A 17,092-nucleotide genomic window follows, 5' to 3' on the forward strand; every position below is an offset into this window, starting at 1 on the left:
CCACCAGCACCACCCGGCACTAAATCGCTGCACCACCAGGGCTGCCCTGTATCTTGCAATTTAAACAAACTCAATTGTATGTTTTCCATGTACATAATGGAATTATGGATTAGGATTTTCCATGTACATAATGATGTCATCTGAATCAAGGCAGTTTTATTTCTTCCCTTCCAATCTGTGTACTTCTATTTCTTTTCTTGCCTTATTGTAATGGCTAGGACCTCTGGGATGATAATTAACAGAAATGGTGAAGTCATATAAACTTTTCTCGTTCTTCACTTGTTCTTGATCTTAGCAGAAAAGCATTCAGTATTTCATCATTAGGCATGATGTTAGTTGTAGGTTTTTATAGATGGCCTTTATCAGACTGAGGAATTCCCTTTCTATTCCAAGTTTGCTATGAGTTTTTATGATGAGTGACTATTGAAGTTTTTCCTATTCTTTTTTTTTTTTTTTTCTGCTTTCATTGGGATGATTATGTGCTTTTTCTCTATACTGTAACCTTAAATTCTTGGGTAAATCCCAATTGGTCATGATGCATTCTCCTTTTTTCGCATGTTGTTGGATTTGATTTCTTGGTATTTCGGTAAGAATTATTGCTTATGAGGAAACATTGGCCTATAGTTTTCTCTCAATAGCTTTATCTGGTTTCAGTATCAAGGTAAATGATTGTCTCATAAAAAATAATTGTTTTTTCTCTTCTATTTCTCAGAAAGCTTGTAAAGCATTTATATTATTTCTTCCTAAAATGTTTGATCAACAATGAAGCCATCTGGGCCTGAAGTTTTCTTTGTGGGAAGGTTTTCAGTTATGAACTCAATTTCTTTAATAGATACAGAGCTATTCAGATTTTCTATGTCTTTTTGAATAATTTTAAGTACTTTATTCACTTTAATGACCATTTCATTTAAGTTACTGAATTTATTGGCATAAAGTTGTTCATAATATAGAGATGTGGACTTTTACTTTTTCATTTTAAACCTTCTACACTCTGAATACCTTGAAAACTATAAGTTCGTGAAGTTGAAAATGTTGGGAAGTGGCTAGTAAGTTAAATGATTATACTTAAATACTTAAATGATTATACTTAAATAGAAATCTTATATTATTTAATAATTAGTATTGCCTACTATGTAGATGGCATTGTGCTGGGTCCTAAAAAAGCAAAGTTCTTGCCTTTATGGAGCTTATGGTTTAATGAGAGATATTTGAAGCATATCAATAGATTAGGGACAACAGAAGCAAGTGGAAGCATTAGAGAAAATTCATCTAAAGTACCTAGTGAAAGTCAATCAGAGAGAATCAATCAGAATTAATGATTTCACGCATATGTGGAATTTAAGAAACAAAACAAATGAACAAAGGGAAAAAAGAGAAAGAAAGGCAAACCCAGAAACAGATTCTGAACTGTAGAGAATAAACTGATGGTTGAGAGGGGGAGGGGGATGGGGGGATGGGAAATAGGTGATGGTGATCAAGGGGGGCAGGGGCTGTGATGAGCACCAGGTGATGTATGGAAATGTTGAATCACTATATTATACACCTGAAACTAATAGGACACTGTATGTTAATGATACTGAAATTTTAAGTGAAAGTTTATTTGCTTTCTTGTTTTTTTAAATCTTGGATCTTTTTCTATGGCCTTAATATCAAGATATATTTTAAAATATTTTTTATGGGGCACCTAGGTGGCTCAGTGGTTGAGCGTCTGCCTTTGGCTCAGGTCGTGATCCCAGGGTCCTGGGATGGAGTCCCGCATCAGGTTCCCCACAGGGAGCCTGCTTCTTCCTCTGCCTATGTCTCTGCCTCTTTCTCTGTGTCTCTCGTGAATAAATAAATAAAATCTTTTAAAAAATATTTTTTATGTTATATATATTCTAATATGTATATTTTCTATTGATAGGTGTTCATGTTGTTTTGTATTACTATTACAAACAATGTTGTAATAAACATTGTACCTACTTTACTGTGCATATAAGAATGTCTCTGGGGCACTCAGGTGGTTCGGTTGGTTAAAAGTCTGACTCTTCTGCTCAGGTCATGATCTCAGGTGGTATGCTCTAGCTAGCGTTCCGCTCTAGTACTGAGGGTGGAGTTTGCTGGAGATTCCTCTCCCTGCACCCCACTCATTTGTGGGCTCTCTCTCCCCCTCTCTCAAAATAAATAAAATCTCTCTTTTTTTAAAAAAGATTTTATTTATTTACTCATGAGAAACAGAGAAAGAGGCAGAGACACAGGCAGAAGGGGAAGCAGGCTCCACGTAGGGAGCCAGATGTGGGACTCGATCCCAGGTCTCCAGGATCATCACCTGGGCCAAAGGCAGGTTCTAAACCACTGAGCCACCCAGGCTGCCCAAATAAAATCTTTTTTAAAAAGTGTCTAAAATACCTATTAGTGGACTTACTAAATTGCAAGTTATATACAATATTTTGATCAATTCTTTCTCTTCAAAATGCTGTATCAATGTACATTTTCAGTACTGATGGATGAGAGTAGCTGTTTCCCACATCCTTGCCGGGGATATATATCATAAGTCTTTTTGAATTTTAAGATTATCACTTTGCCAGGTACGCAATCATTAAACGCAGGTTTCCAACTAATCAGTATAACACATTGGCTAAGACCACTGCTCTTGTAGCCTGACAGACTTGAGTTCTTACCTTGGTCTTGACCTCCGCCAACCCTGCTTATTAAGTTGGTTCTAAGTGATAGCGTTGTGGCAAGTTTACATGTGAAGTGTGCGAAGAACTTATTTATGGAAAGAGCTCAATAGGACTTATATAATAGGACTGGGGCCAAATAGCGGGCATAAAGTAATAGCGACTTTGTCAGGAATTGAGTTGGTCCCATTCAAGAGTTTAAGAGGTTCACATTTTCCAAAAAGATTTCCAAAATGCACACTGAAAATGCGGCCAACTTTTTCAACAGGCGCTGTTCTGTAAAAACGGAGATTAAAAGATGCAACTAGGTAACTACTCAGGCTGGGCATTTTTAACATTCAGACGCTGGAGGGTTAAAATCCACCATGCCTACAACTGGATCATATATTTAACTGTAGGTACCTGGTTCGGGATTACCAACGAGCAAATACCTCTTTTCTTTTCTTTTTTTTTTTTTTTTTTTCCCAATATTTATTTATTTATTCAGAGAGAGAGGCGGAGACACAGGCAGAGGGAGAAGCAGGCTCCATGCAAGGAGCCCGACGTGGGACTCGATCCCAGGACTCCAGGATCACACCCCCGGGCTGCAGGCGGCGCTAAACCCCTGCGCCACCGGGGCTGCCCGCAAATACTTCTCTTCTGCCTGGAAACTCTGGTTAAAAGTGGTTCTTGTCAGAAAAAAATTCTCCAGATTTTAAGACGGCCCACCTCTTCCCTAAGCACTGCAGCACCAGCCCGCAGCAAGATGGCGCTTTTCCCTAATCACCTTTCGGGAATGGAGATTTCCATAACGTGCATCACGCGCTGAAAAGGCAGTTTTGCCATTACCCAAGATGGCGAACAGTGTAGCTTCACGGTTTCCAGCTTTCAATATGGCTTCCCCAACCCGTACCTCTGGAGGTTAATTTCAGGAACCAAGCTAAACTCGCCCGGAAGTAGCGTAAGCGGAAGTTGCGTACAGCCCAACTCCCCCCTCCCCTCACGGCCGCCCCCGTTCGTATGCCCCGCCCCCGGTGGCGCGGAGTGCAGAGCCAAAATGGCGGCCGAGTTGGAGTACGAGTCTGTTCTGTGTGTGAAGCCCGACGTTAGCGTCTACCGGATTCCTCCCCGGGCCTCTAACCGCGGTTACAGGTACTAACCCCGAGGCACTGCAGCACACGCATACCGGGTCGGGGATGACAGTTTTCTTCTCAGGTAGCACGCTGCGAGTCCTTTGTCACTGCCGTCTCTGGGTTGTCACCTTGCTAGCCTCCCCACCTGGGTTGTTATTACTGTGCCTTTCTGGTCTTTCCTCACTGTGGAATGCCATTACCGCTTTAAAAAAAGAATTACCATCTGCATCCTCCCACCGCTCCTCCCTTGGGCCCCTCTGAGTTACCCATCTGCTCCCCTTCGTCCACATCCAGCCGTGCCTGCTCCATCGCCGATCATCTTTCGTTCGTTTTTTTCCTGCGTCCTTCAGTTTGTCACCCTTGTCGTAACCCCCTCCCGCCCTCCCACTCACACACGTTTCCAGTACCCAGTGCGCATTTGTTGGTAATTGTGTTGGTCATTCTGTAGGTGATAGTTTATCTTCTGTGCTGTTGTCTTGCTACCAAATATCCACCATTTGGTTTTCCCTTCAGTTCTTTTCCTAGTGGGCAGGGGTTATGATTATAGGGTGTTCAGTGGTTGTCCATCATTGTGTTTCTTTTTAGTACCTTTTCTTGATGAAAACATAGTATTTCCTATTTTCCTTCCCACCCTCCCTTCCTGACCTCTCCCATAGCTTTTTCTCTCGAATTAATACAGCATTTTCTCTCTAGGGCTAAATAACCACCATGTAATCATCTCATGACGATGAGGTTCTGAGGATGCTGTAGGAAGTCGTGAAGTCATGTAGTGGAAAGAGTTAACATGTTAACTGGGTTGCATGTTAAAAAATATGAGTATGGACTCTGAAAACTTTGCAGCTGTATGATTTGGGGCAAATCTCTTCGCCTTTCCAAGCCTTAGTTTTCTCATCTGTGAAATAGGGGGGAAAATCATAATAAAACCTGCTCTAGTTATGTACCTCAAAGAAGTTTTTGAAGGGTTAAATGAAATAATATAATGTGAAAGAATTTAGGAAACAGTAAAGCAGCATATAAGGATATAAGATATTGTTCTTATTGTTCTCTGACCCACATCACCATCATGATTTTCCTCTTGGCATTTAGTATTATTTTGGCTCTTGTCTTCCTCCTGTGTCCATTATTTTGCCTCCTTACTGCAGGTTCATTCATCATGAATCAGTATCTTTGTGCTTACTGACCTGTGCATTAGACCCTGTAGGTTATACCTTTTGGCAAAGAGGTAGTCCAGTCTTTCATTCGGATTCCCAAGTTGACCATGAATAGGAATCAACATGGTTTTTGATGGTAGTTACATGTAGTAATTTGTGTGATTCAGCTGAGACATCAGCCCCTCTTGACACTTCCATTCTGGCTTTGGAATGCTCTGTGTGTGGTTCCGTAGTGCCTATGCTTATCTCTGTCCTAGTACTCTTCTTTCTGTATTATAATTAATCGCTCTATCTTCTGCTTCTCCAGTCTAGTTATGAACAACTTGAGGTCTTTCCTAATTTTATGGTACCAGGGTCTAGTATAGTATCTGGCACATGGAAGAAATTAGTAGATTACATTTAATCACATAGGTTAGCATTGATTGAACTGTTTACTTTCAGGTTTTTTTTTTTTTTTAAAGACCTTCTTTCTTTCACCCATCTGTATTCTCTGTGTTCACTTCCTGGTTTATCCACAGCCTTTTATCCTTATATCAGTTAACTGCACTGAGCCATCAAAACAATTTAATTTTCCTCTTTTTCTTGTTATCTATGTTTTCCATGTTTATTATTGACATTTCTTATCCTCCAAGAGGCATTTTATCACTGAAGGAAGAGAACACTGTTTACAGCAAGATTCCTGTTTATTTGCTTTTGGCAAGACACTTAACTTGAACTGTGGTTTTCTTATTTTTTTAAAGATTTTATTTTATTTATCCATGAGAGACAGAGAGAGAAAGAGGCAGAGACACAGGCAGAGGGAGAAGCAGGCTCCATGCCGGGAGCCCAATGTAGGACTCGATCCCGGGACTCCAGGATCAGGCCCTGGGCTAAAGGTGGTGCTAAACCGCTGAGCCACCTGGGCTGCCCTTGGTTTTCTTATTTGTAAAAATGGATATACTACTAATTACCTTGCAGTATCCTCTCAATTTTCATAAAAATGGGCATAATGCTTGGCACATAATAGAAGCTTAATAAATGTTACTTTTATGTCTTTTTGTCTGTCTGATCTTTTTTACAGAACCCATTTTACATTATGAGCATGACTTCTCCTTTAGGCTGCCATTAAAGGAAAAACTAGGATTTTTAGGAAGCAGGATGAATACTTTTTTTGAGTGACTAATAAGATTAGAGGGAATGAACGACTTTGATCACCTAGTGTAAGCTATTGCTTCTCAGCTTTCAATGACAATTTAGATCGATGAGAAGGTTATGCATGATTAAGAAATAGTTTCCCAACCTATAAAACTGTTTTTATATTCATCACTGCCCTCCTCCTCATCTAAATCAATAGTAAACTCAACAGTCTGTTTTAATGTAGTGAGAGGAACACTAGATTTTGAAGTTAGGCATTATTACTGTGTAAATGTTCTTCATTTAGAGAGACCGAGCTGATAGGCTTTTCATGCCTATTCTTCATAGTGGTTGTAAGGATTTATTACTGAGGTAAATGAAAATTTGTGAAGTCAGTTCAGAAGACCAGTGAAACCAAGAATTCCTCAGGCTAGTCTTGGGAGTGGGAAAGGAAATAAGGCTCAGGGCTGAGGGAAACTGCTGCTGGGAATATCCATTCACTTATTGAGAATTTGTTCAGTATTGGCCACTAGACATGCAAGATACTTATAAGACAGGGAACCTGTCCCAGGAAACATACCTAGTAGGCTTCTTTGTAATATATTCAGCACACTATATTTAGCTCATGGTGGCATGATAGAAGTAATGACTCATTAAAAAAAAATTAAAATACAGGACCTTTAAGCGTTGTAGTCTGGATCAGATTCAAGTACTTAGCGTCTTTGAGGCATGCCATCAAGAGAGGAGGACATGACAAAGATTTATCTTATAAATCCTGTTCAAAACCTGTGCTAATTTTCATTTTTCTCCTTCCACATTGTTAAATTTTTTCTCTCTCTTTTTTTAAAAGATTTTATTTATTTATTTATTTATTTATTTATTCATTTATTCATTCATTCATTCATTCATTCGGGAGACAGAGACATAGGTAGAGGGAGAAGCAGGCTCCATGCAGGGAGCCTGATGTGAGACTCCATCCCAGGACTCCAGGATCATGCCCTGGGTGGAAAGGCAGGTGCTAAACCGCTGAGCCACCCAGGGATCCCCTTGTTAAACTTATTCTTGTTTAGATATACTGTTACCTTTCTAACTTGCAAGTGTTAGTCTTCAGGTTTCTAAGGGATAAGTTTGTTTTGTTTTAAGATTTAATTTTTAAGTAATCTCTGCATCCAAGGTGGGGCTCAAACTCATAACCTTGATATCGAGAGTCAGTTGCTCTACTGGCTGAGCCAGCCAGGTGCCCCAGGGTGAGTTATTAATAACTTATTTTGTTTTTTTTTTTTCACATGCTGACAAAACAAAATCACAAATGCGGTGCTTTGTAAAATTCGTCATATTTAAATGTCTTAGATTTCTTTCAAATTCATTTATCACACAGATTATAAGCATTTAGTGTGTGTTTTTTTTCTTTAAGATTTTATTTATTTATTCATGAGAGACACAAAGAGGCAGAGACATGGGCAGAGAGAGAAGCAGGGGCTCCCCGCAGGGAGCCCAATGTGGAACTTGATCCCCCGATCTGGGATCACGCCCTGAGCTAAAGGCAGACACCCAACCCCTGAGCTACCCAGGTGTCCTTTTTTTTTTCCTTAAGGAGTATTTAGTGTTTTGTATAGTGTTTCCATGCACATCTATATCTCTAGCCCACGTCTTTCCTAAACTCCAGACTCCTATTCAGATGCCTTCTCTGTATTGTTGCTTGAAAATATATTTGACATCTCAAACTGCATATTCAAAATTGAACTCTTGATCTTTCTTCCCAGAAAGATCTTGTTATACCTATAGCCTTTCTGTCTCAGTTTTTGGCAGCTCCTTTGCTCAGGCTAAAATCTTAAGAGTCATTCTTAACTTCTCTCTTCTACCTCACATTAAATCCATTAGAAAATCCTGCTTCTTTACTTTAACTATATCTAGAATCTAGCCTCTATTGCTGCTCTGTCTTCCTAGTCACCGTCATGACTCCTAGATTACTGCAGTGGTCTCTTAATCCCTGTGCTTCAGCACTTACATCCCTACATTGCTTCTATACACAACAAAGTAATCCTTTTAAATAAAAAGATTGGGTGCTTAGGTGGTTCAGTAGTTTAAGCATCCAAGTCTTGATTTTGGCTCAGGTCATGATCTCAGGGTCATGGGATGGAGCTCTGTGTCTGGTTTCATGCTCAGCAGGGGGTAGGGTGTCTCTGCTTGAGATTCTGTCCCTCTGCTCCTCCCCTCGAGTGCATTCTCTCTCTCTCTGTCTCTCTGTCTCTGTCTCCCCCCCCCCTTTTTTTTTTAAGATTTTTATTTATTCATTAGAGAGACAAGCAGGGGGAGAAGCAGGCTCCATGCAGGGAGCCCGAAGTGGGACTCGATCGTGGGGTTCCAGGATCACGCCCTGGGCCAAAGCAGATGCTCAACCACGGAGCCACCCAGGGATCCCTCTCTCTCTCCTCCTAAAATAAATAAATAAATCTTTAAAACAATAATTACTCTCAGATAAAAAGGAAGAGCATCTTTCACCTCTGCTTAAAATCTGTATTGGTTTCTCCTTCACTCAGAATCAAAGCCAGAGTTCTTGTAAGGCCCATAAAATTTGGCCCTGTTACCTCTTCCACCTCATCTCTTTATTTTATTTTATTTTATTTTATTTTTTTTAATTTTTTTTTTAATTTTTATTTATTTATGATAGTCACAGAGAGAGAGAGAGAGAGGCAGAGACACAGGCAGAGGGAGAAGCAGGCTCCATGCACCAGGAGCCTGACGTGGGATTCGATCCCGGGTCTCCAGGATTGCGCCCTGGGCCGAAGGCAGGCGCCAAACCGCTGCGCCACCCAGGGATCCCCTCATCTCTTTATTTTATTCTTACTGCAGCAGCTTCTTTTTTTTGAGGGCAGACATTCCATTCACACTCCCACCATAGCACCTTTGCACTAATTGTTCCAATCATGGAATCTCCCCTCTCCTCCAATATCTGCATAAGTAACTTTTGCTTCCTTCACATTTTTACTCACATTTCACCTTATGAATAAGTCCTCCCCAGCCACCCTCTTGAATGCTGCAACCTGTTTGCTCTTGTACTACCCTCCCAATATCCTTTTTCTGCCTCTACATTTTTTTACTTTAGCACTTAACCATCTTCTGAGATACTGATTGTCTTACTTATTTTTAATGTTTTTTTGTTTGTTTTCTATTGTAAACCTCACGAGGATACGAGTTTTTATTTTGTTCATTCACTGTTGTATCCCAAGTACCTAGAACAGTGTCTCTGACTTAATACTCTGTAGATATTGGTTGAATTCAGTGAAAGATAATACATTTAGGGATTTGGGAAGGCTTCTATTACCCACTATAATTCCTTTAGTAGACTTTGTTGTTACCTGATCAGTAAAACACTGTTTATATAAATTATTATCTGTGGTATGGAAATAGTTATCATTATGGTAATTTAAAAAAATTGCTTGTGTTTGTACTTAACATGTTTTTATTGATGTTTATTGGCCAATACTTAAGTAGTAAGGATTTATCTGATTTGGCTAAATCTGATTTATCTGATTGGGCTATATGTAACAGTGACCCTCTATAGAGGGGATTGTGAGTTATTCTTATTGATTAACAGGTAGAAACAGTAAGCAACCCAGGACAGCGAAACAAATATGGCAAATGATTCTGTATAGATTTTTAGTAATTAAAGACGTGAATTGGAGGCTTCCTATTTTCCTATCCTAGGGCATCTGACTGGAAATTAGATCAGCCTGATTGGACTGGTCGCCTCCGAATCACTTCAAAAGGGAAGATCGCGTATATCAAACTTGAGGATAAAGTTTCAGGTAATCTGTGCTGGTGACTCTAACATATTAAGAGTATTAGTTTGATGCACTTTTGTAAGTATATTTAAATTGGGATTGGAATGGAAATACTTGTGAACAGAATAGTTATAGATTTTTACTTCCCTTTGCTTAAAGAAGTCTTTTACTTACCTATCAGGGGAACTCTTTGCCCAGGCACCAGTAGAACAATATCCTGGTATTGCTGTGGAGACAGTGACAGATTCCAGCCGCTACTTTGTAATCCGGATCCAGGATGGTACTGGTAAGGAATCTGGGATTTTGAATGACATGAGATTAGGTAGATGGGTAATACACTTCAATGAAAGTGTGTCCCAGTTGCATTTATCGTATTTAAGTTTACTAATTTTTTCCTCCCCTTTCTCCACAGTTAACTATAGCTGCTAAAGGACAAGGATTAACATGTTATTTGTAATAGATACGAACACAAGTTCAAGACGTGATAATACGTAGACATAAATAAATCAAAATATCTAGCTAACCAAAGAAATCATACATATTGCCTATTCATTCATTGTTTGTAGTGGGTTTTGGTGGATTGCCTTAAGTCACCTATGTGTAGGGCAATCATTCTCTCTTTTCCGTAGTCTGTATCAGAGGTTGGCAAACTTTTTCTAGTAAGACACAGATAGTAAATATTTTAGATTTTCATTCTCTATTGTAGCTACTCAATTCTACTGATGTAGTATGAAAGCAGCCATAGATAGTATTTAATACAGATTGGGGTAACTGTGTTTAGTAAAACATTATTTATAAAGATGGCAGCATTTGGCCCTTGGGCTGCATGCATGTAGTTCGTGGTCTCCTGGGCTGTGAAAGAATGTTTCACATTTACGGACTTGATCTAGTTAAGGCAACTGTTAATTTTCACTGGGTGCAATATTCCCTAAGGGATACTTATTGTGAGTATTTCTGTCTTTCTCACAGGGCGTAGTGCTTTCATTGGCATTGGCTTCACAGATCGGGGTGATGCCTTTGACTTTAACGTTTCCTTGCAAGATCACTTCAAGTGAGTGAAACTTGTCCTTTAGTTACCTGGTTAAAAGGTTTTGGAACTCCTTCTCAATTGAATGGACGCTATTTCTTTTACCTCCTGGTTTCTGTATTTGGTCAGCTAGTTCATTATGCATTGGAACTTCCCATTTACTGTTTCTTTACATTATCTTATGTGTTCTTTCCTTGTAGCCTGGAATCTGTTTTTGGTTCCTTGTACAGTGTTTTGAGATGCTTTTACTCCTATCTTTGGGGAATTGGCACTTGGTTTTAAGTGGCTGAGAGGAGCATACAGAAACAGGGCTGTATGGGAGGTTTCTGGGGAGTTGTGTGCCAGTTTTGTTACGTTGTATAGTTGACATGTTTTATTTCTGTGATAAAATTTCTTCAGCCCACCTGGTTTTGGCACAGTGGTAACGCATAGCACCATGCACACTGTCAACTTCCTACTTCAAGGGCATGCATAGGCATAATTCTGCTTTTCTGCCTCAGAACTCTGAAATTGTGGAAATCCACTCAGTTGGCACAGGGATGCAGCCTGGAAGGACTGAGGAATTAATACTTCCTCAGGGGCAGCCCTTAAACATGGATTATGGGAATTGGCAACTAAATGCCCTCTGGAGGGACAGGTTTAAATATGTATTCTATGTGGTTCCTCAGTGATACTGAACCCTGTTGCCCTCTTTCTTGGCTTTTCTTCCTTTCCTTCCTCATTCTTAATGTTCCCTCACTCTGCTTTCTGGAATCCTGTTTCACATAAGTTAGTTACACTCAAATTTGTGTGTTGGACTCTGCTTTCAGGTGATCCCAAATTAAGATAATTTACTCTTTTACTGAAGGTGGGTAAAGCAGGAATCTGAGATTTCCAAAGAATCTCAGGAAATGGACAATCGTCCCAAGTTGGATCTGGGCTTCAAGGAAGGACAGACTATCAAGTTGAGTATTGGGGTAAGTATGGTTTCTTTCCCCTACTCCCTCTATTTCTATAATAAGCTTGTGACTTTTTCTTTCTCTTCTCTGTTTTCTCTTTGTAGAACATTACAACCAAGAAGGGAGGTGTTTCTAAGCCCAAGACCACAGGGGCTGGGGGTTTAAGCTTGCTCCCACCCCCACCTGGAGGCAAAGTCACTATTCCCCCACCATCCTCCTCAGTTGCTATCAGCAATCATGTCACTCCACCACCCATTCCAAAATCTAACCATGGAGGTAGTGATGCAGGTAAATCTATATTAATTTTAACTTTGAGGAATCATCGTATCTTAGGTTTTAATTGGGTAGCACCTCTTTGCCAAAGAGAGAGTTGATGTTTTTGCTAATAAATGGCACTTGGTACTGACAAGGTGATTCTTGCAGCCTCTAGTAAGGAATTAAAACTTTTCTAATGAACTGAGAGTCATGGTATTTGGTAGGTTCTTTGTCAGAAAATGAATAGATATTAAAAAGACTAATTTCTTCATTGTACCTTGGTTAGACGCTAGTAGGCTTGAGAATCAGATGGACTAAGATTTTGGTCATAACTCTGCTATTTTATATCTGAATGGATTTAGTAACATTATTTAATTTTTTTGGTCTGAATATCCTTATCTCAAGATGGAGACTTTAAAATTGCCCCAGGATTGTAAAGGTTAAATGATGTGACAGCACCTAGCGTGATCCATGAAACATAGTAGCCATTTAGTAAATGTTATTTTTTAATCTTTTCTGTTTCTTCACAAAGGCAGTTGGGAGAAAATTAGACAGCACCTGGGTTTATGAATATATTTTCACTCTTCTGTACTATCTGGTGGGAAAAAGAATAGAGTTATTTCTGTTTTGAGAATGAGAACATTAGAACTTGGAAAGAAATTTTCCAAAGATTAGAGAAGTAGATAGTAGAATCTGGAGTTTTAGCCTAATGTATTGTGGGGATGCAGAGCATTTATATCATTGATTGCTAAGAATAAACTTTCTCTTTCTGGAATTTTGAGGTAAAAATGGTTATATCCTACTTTTCATAAGTTTCTCCAGGGATAATGTCTAAGATTTATTATTTTTTTAATTAAAGTTTTTATTTTTAAGATAATTGTAGATTCACATGAAGTTGTAAAAAATAAGACAAATCCTTTGTTCCCTCTACCTCGTTCCCCTAAGTGATAACATTTTGCAAAACTAAAGTCAAATATCACCAGGAAATTGATGTCGATACCATTTACTGATTTTATTTAGATTTCACCAGATTTATGTATTCTCATTTGTGTGTATGTGTGTGTTTTTAGTTCTATGCACTTTTATCGTGTGTAGGTTCCTAGTTCCATCACCATGGTCAGGAAACAGAACAGCTCCATCAGTACAAACCATGATCAGAAAACAGAACAGCTCCATCAGTACAAGGATCCCTCATGTCATCCATTTATAACCATACCTACCTCCTGCATCCTGCCCCACACCCCCTCACTAACTCTTCTCCATCTCTGTAATTTTATCATTTCATGAATGTTATATAAATGGAATCATAGAGTACGTAACCTTTGGGGATTGGCTTTTTCCACTCAGCATAATTTCCTTGAGACTCATCCCAGTTGTGTATATTAATAGTTTCTGTTTATTGCTGAGTAGTGGTTCATGGTGTGGACATACAACAGCATATTTAACCATCACTCATGGAAAGACATCTGGGTCATTTCCAGTTTTTGTCTATTACAAATAAAGTTGTGAACATTTGCATATAGCTTTTTGTTTGATAATACATTTTTATTTCTAAGATTTTTATGTTTTCCTTTTTCTTTTTTTTTTTTTCTCTTTACTGTGTGTTCAGATATCCTCTTAGATTTGGATTCTCCTGCTCCTGTCCCGACATCAGCACCAGCTCCAGTTTCTGCAAGCAATGACTTGTGGGGAGACTTTAGCACTGCATCCAGGTATGAGCCTAGTGAAACCACAGTACTCTCATTCAGGGTACAGAGGATATGTTACAGTCAAATGAAATCTTGTTCTGGGAAAGCAGGGCATTTGCCGGTCATACAGAGTGCTTGGCAGGAATTCTAGGTAAGGAAGTAGAGGAGTGCTGGGGATGGTGGGGTAAGAAAGCTGTAGGATGGAGTTGGAAGTGGGATATCAAGCCTCAATAAGTAGATTTTCTGGAGATAGAGTTTTAGAAATTCTGGGCAGCAATTTCTCGGAAGCTATTACATTGAAGAATGGAGTAGCTATCCTAATTTCTTTGGCTTTCTCTCTGTTCTCCTGTCTTGCAGCTCTGTTCCAAACCAGGCACCACAGCCATCCAACTGGGTCCAGTTCTGAATAGCATTGGCAGGACATTAAGGACAGACTTGAAGAAAAAAATGACCTTGAGGGCACCAATCTGTGAGGGAAGTTAGGAACCCCTTCTCTCCCCAGAACCAAAATTACTGGACAATCTTTTTCATAGCTTCTCCATTGCATTCAAATTGGTTTATGTCACTCCCCTATGTTGTTACTTGCTGTACAGCCAAGAAAGTATGTCCTTATCTCCTGTTCACTAGTAAGGCAGGGGAATAGTGGGTCTTATCATACTTGTGGCTGACTATGCAGGGCCCAGAAGGCCATGTCTCTTTGAGGGGGGAATGAACTCTACCATCTGTAAAATTTTTCTCCATCATTTCAATTCTTTAACTTAATTCTGAATCATCTCATGACCCTGTGTGCCTCTTTGTGAAGCCCTATTTAGCAATTTCAGGGGAGACAGAAACCTTGAGATTTCCTTTTCCATTAACCTAAGACCCTAAAAATGGACTGAGTGACCTCAGTGTTTACAAATTCAGAGTTTTGATTGGGATAGGTATGAAGAGAGACCCGTTTCCTGGGTCTCTGTTATATATCCTCCTTCAGGCTTATCCTGCTCAGTGAATATCCAGTGCTGGGTGCAGCTCCATCACCCTGTCATGTGTTTACATGTTTCTTCCTATGCTAAGAGGGTTTTGTCGGTGGCACTTTCACTGTTCTTTTGTTTGTTGAATGGTGCAACATCGTTGACTAGTGGGTCTCTTGGATGAAGGAGATTCAGGGGACCATGTTTCCCAAGTTAGGTTGTAGAGAAGTGTTTACTTTCTTGCAGCTCCATCTAGTTGCTGCATTTGAAGTGTGGCATTACTTTGTATTTGCCCTATTATTTGACCTGAAGTTGAAGGGTTTAGAGTTTTTAACCTGATACGTAGAGCAGAGGGGTTGAAAGCACGTAACTCTCTTTCAGTACCCACGTTGCCTTGCTGCCTGGGTATCTGGCCCCTTTCCATAAACATTTATTTTTCAGTCCATCTAGCTCTTCAATAGTAGAAAGCTGCTGTTCCATACATCATCATTTATGAAGGAATTCGGAGAGTCCATGAAGCTAGCTGTGAGAGGTTTGCCTGAGTGATGGCTTTGATACATTGTCACCTAGGGCATCTCAGAAGCAACTTACTCTCCCACCACTTTCCCTTCCCTCTACCCCACCATTCCTTTTACGATGCTGTGAAGAGAGTTCCCTTTCTTAGATGAATGGGCACTATCTATTTTGTTCGTTAATGGGCAATTTTAGAATGAACTGGGAGGATATCTTTTCTTCCTTTAGAACTTCTTTGGATGTGTACACTCGGACTGAAGGGAGTCTTATGTTTAGTTTCAAAATGCATTCTCTCTTCTGGATTTCTTTCTTGACTTTTTAACTTTGGGTCCATTTTTTTTTTTTTTTTTCATTGCCTCCTGTTCCAGGCAGCTCTATTCTTACAGAGCCATGGCAGGACATTTTAAAATTCGAATAGAAAACACTAAATGGAAAGTTCTATAGAATCACTAGTGACTAACTACTGGGAACCTATTTTCTCAATCTTCCTCCATGTTGTGTTCTTTGTATTCTCAAGATGATAATATATTATGTATTTGAATTGCTGAAATTAAAAATGAAATTTAAAATATATGTATATAAAGCGTATGCTGTATTGGTGCAATAATGGTAATTAAAAATGTGGAAAAAGGTAGTGTCTCCTTTATCTTTTGGTTTGCCTATTTCAGTGCCTTTTTAATATAACTGATCCAATATAAATGGGCCAGTAGGTAATAAACAGACATTTTATATCTATTACTCTTTTTCTTAAGAAATAGGGCTTTTAAGTTCGGGTTAGACTTGTACGCTCATGGTTCTAAACCCACAGAGCACTCCTTATACAGATCATTTATATGAGTTATTTATTTGTTGGTACAGTTCACTTCATTTGCTTCAGATTGTCTTCATGATTTAGGCCACCTCTCATATTCCAGAACTATCATCAGCATAAATGAGGAGAGTCAGTGTAAGAGGTGGAACTGATTCAGAACCATAAACTTTGGAACCCAGAAGGATCTTGGAGTTCTCATTCAGTGATTTTTCACAGAAGGTGAATCAGAATGATACATGTGCTAGCCTTCTTTCTTCCTTTTTTTTTTTTTTTAAATAACATGCTGCTCCCTCCAGAGATTCTGATGCACCTCCTCCATTTGCTCTCCTAGAGTAGAGCCTAGATGGCTTTCCTAACCATGGCCTTTCTTATCATTACTGAGGCTATGAGGCACCGTCATTGATAGAAGTGTATCATAAACCTCAGGTTTTATTTGGGGAAAAATTGGACAATCTTTTTTTTTTTTTTTTTTTTATAGCTCAGTCCCCTCAGTTAAACATTTGTATCTCCCTTCACAGTTGTAATGTGAACGTTTATTACTCCATTTCCTCCATTCTGATAACCTTCTAGACAGGTGGCTTGCCTCTACCTTTCTTTTTCTCTAGCTCCAATTCAGCTTACCTGTTGCCTCCAGAAATCCTCTTCCTAAACCCAGCCCTGCTCGTGCCTTTTCTTCCGTGACTCATTGTCTTTAATGATTTTCCTTTGCTTACAGAATAAAACCCATAGTACCATTTCATCCTCAACTCTGTTTTCCCTTCCACTCACAGTATGCTCCTGAGACTAGGGTACTAGTCATTCTTCAGATGCCATTAGCACTGTGAGCACTGAATGCTTGCTAAAATTCCCTCTATCTAGGGTATCTTCCTGCCTGTTGAAATCCTTTCCATTTCATAAAGCTAGTGCAAATACTACTTCATGAAATGTTACCTATCCTCCTGGTCTGAAAAAATGATCTCTTTGTTTTATTTGGGTTGCTGTTGAAATTCTCTTATTAGTTTGTAGATTCTTTGAATATAAGGACCATGTCTTCATTTTACTCACCGTATTTTCCAAATACCTTTTTGTATAGTCGGTGCTCATTAA

The 17,092-nt window shown here is 39.3% G+C and overlaps 1 protein-coding gene across 1 annotated transcript; it reads left to right on the top strand.

Annotated features, from left to right (window-relative positions):
• Positions 1 to 3,633: 3,633 nt before the first annotated feature.
• Positions 3,634 to 15,827, top strand: NECAP1 (NECAP endocytosis associated 1). Its single transcript, XM_077871188.1, has 8 exons — positions 3,634 to 3,791; positions 9,745 to 9,845; positions 10,003 to 10,107; positions 10,791 to 10,872; positions 11,696 to 11,804; positions 11,891 to 12,074; positions 13,651 to 13,753; positions 14,087 to 15,827. Exons 1-8 carry the CDS (start codon positions 3,697 to 3,699, stop codon positions 14,133 to 14,135), a joined length of 828 nt encoding a protein of 275 aa, XP_077727314.1. The 5' UTR covers positions 3,634 to 3,696; the 3' UTR covers positions 14,136 to 15,827.
• The last annotated feature ends 1,265 nt before the right edge of the window (positions 15,828 to 17,092 follow it).

The sequence above is a fragment of the Canis aureus genome, chromosome 25 (assembly GCF_053574225.1).
Source record: "Canis aureus isolate CA01 chromosome 25, VMU_Caureus_v.1.0, whole genome shotgun sequence".
NCBI classification, from domain to species: domain Eukaryota; kingdom Metazoa; phylum Chordata; class Mammalia; order Carnivora; family Canidae; genus Canis; species Canis aureus.

Excerpts from the sequence above, each read along its gene's own strand:
- NECAP1 (XM_077871188.1), top strand. The coding sequence starts at position 3,697 with ATGGCGGCCGAGTTGGAGTACGAGTCTGTTCTGTGTGTGAAGCCCGAC. Across the intron at positions 3,792-9,744 it reads GCCTCTAACCGCGGTTACAG|GGCATCTGACTGGAAATTAG; the intron begins GTACTAACCCCG and ends TTCCTATCCTAG. Across the intron at positions 10,873-11,695 it reads TCCTTGCAAGATCACTTCAA|GTGGGTAAAGCAGGAATCTG; the intron begins GTGAGTGAAACT and ends CTTTTACTGAAG.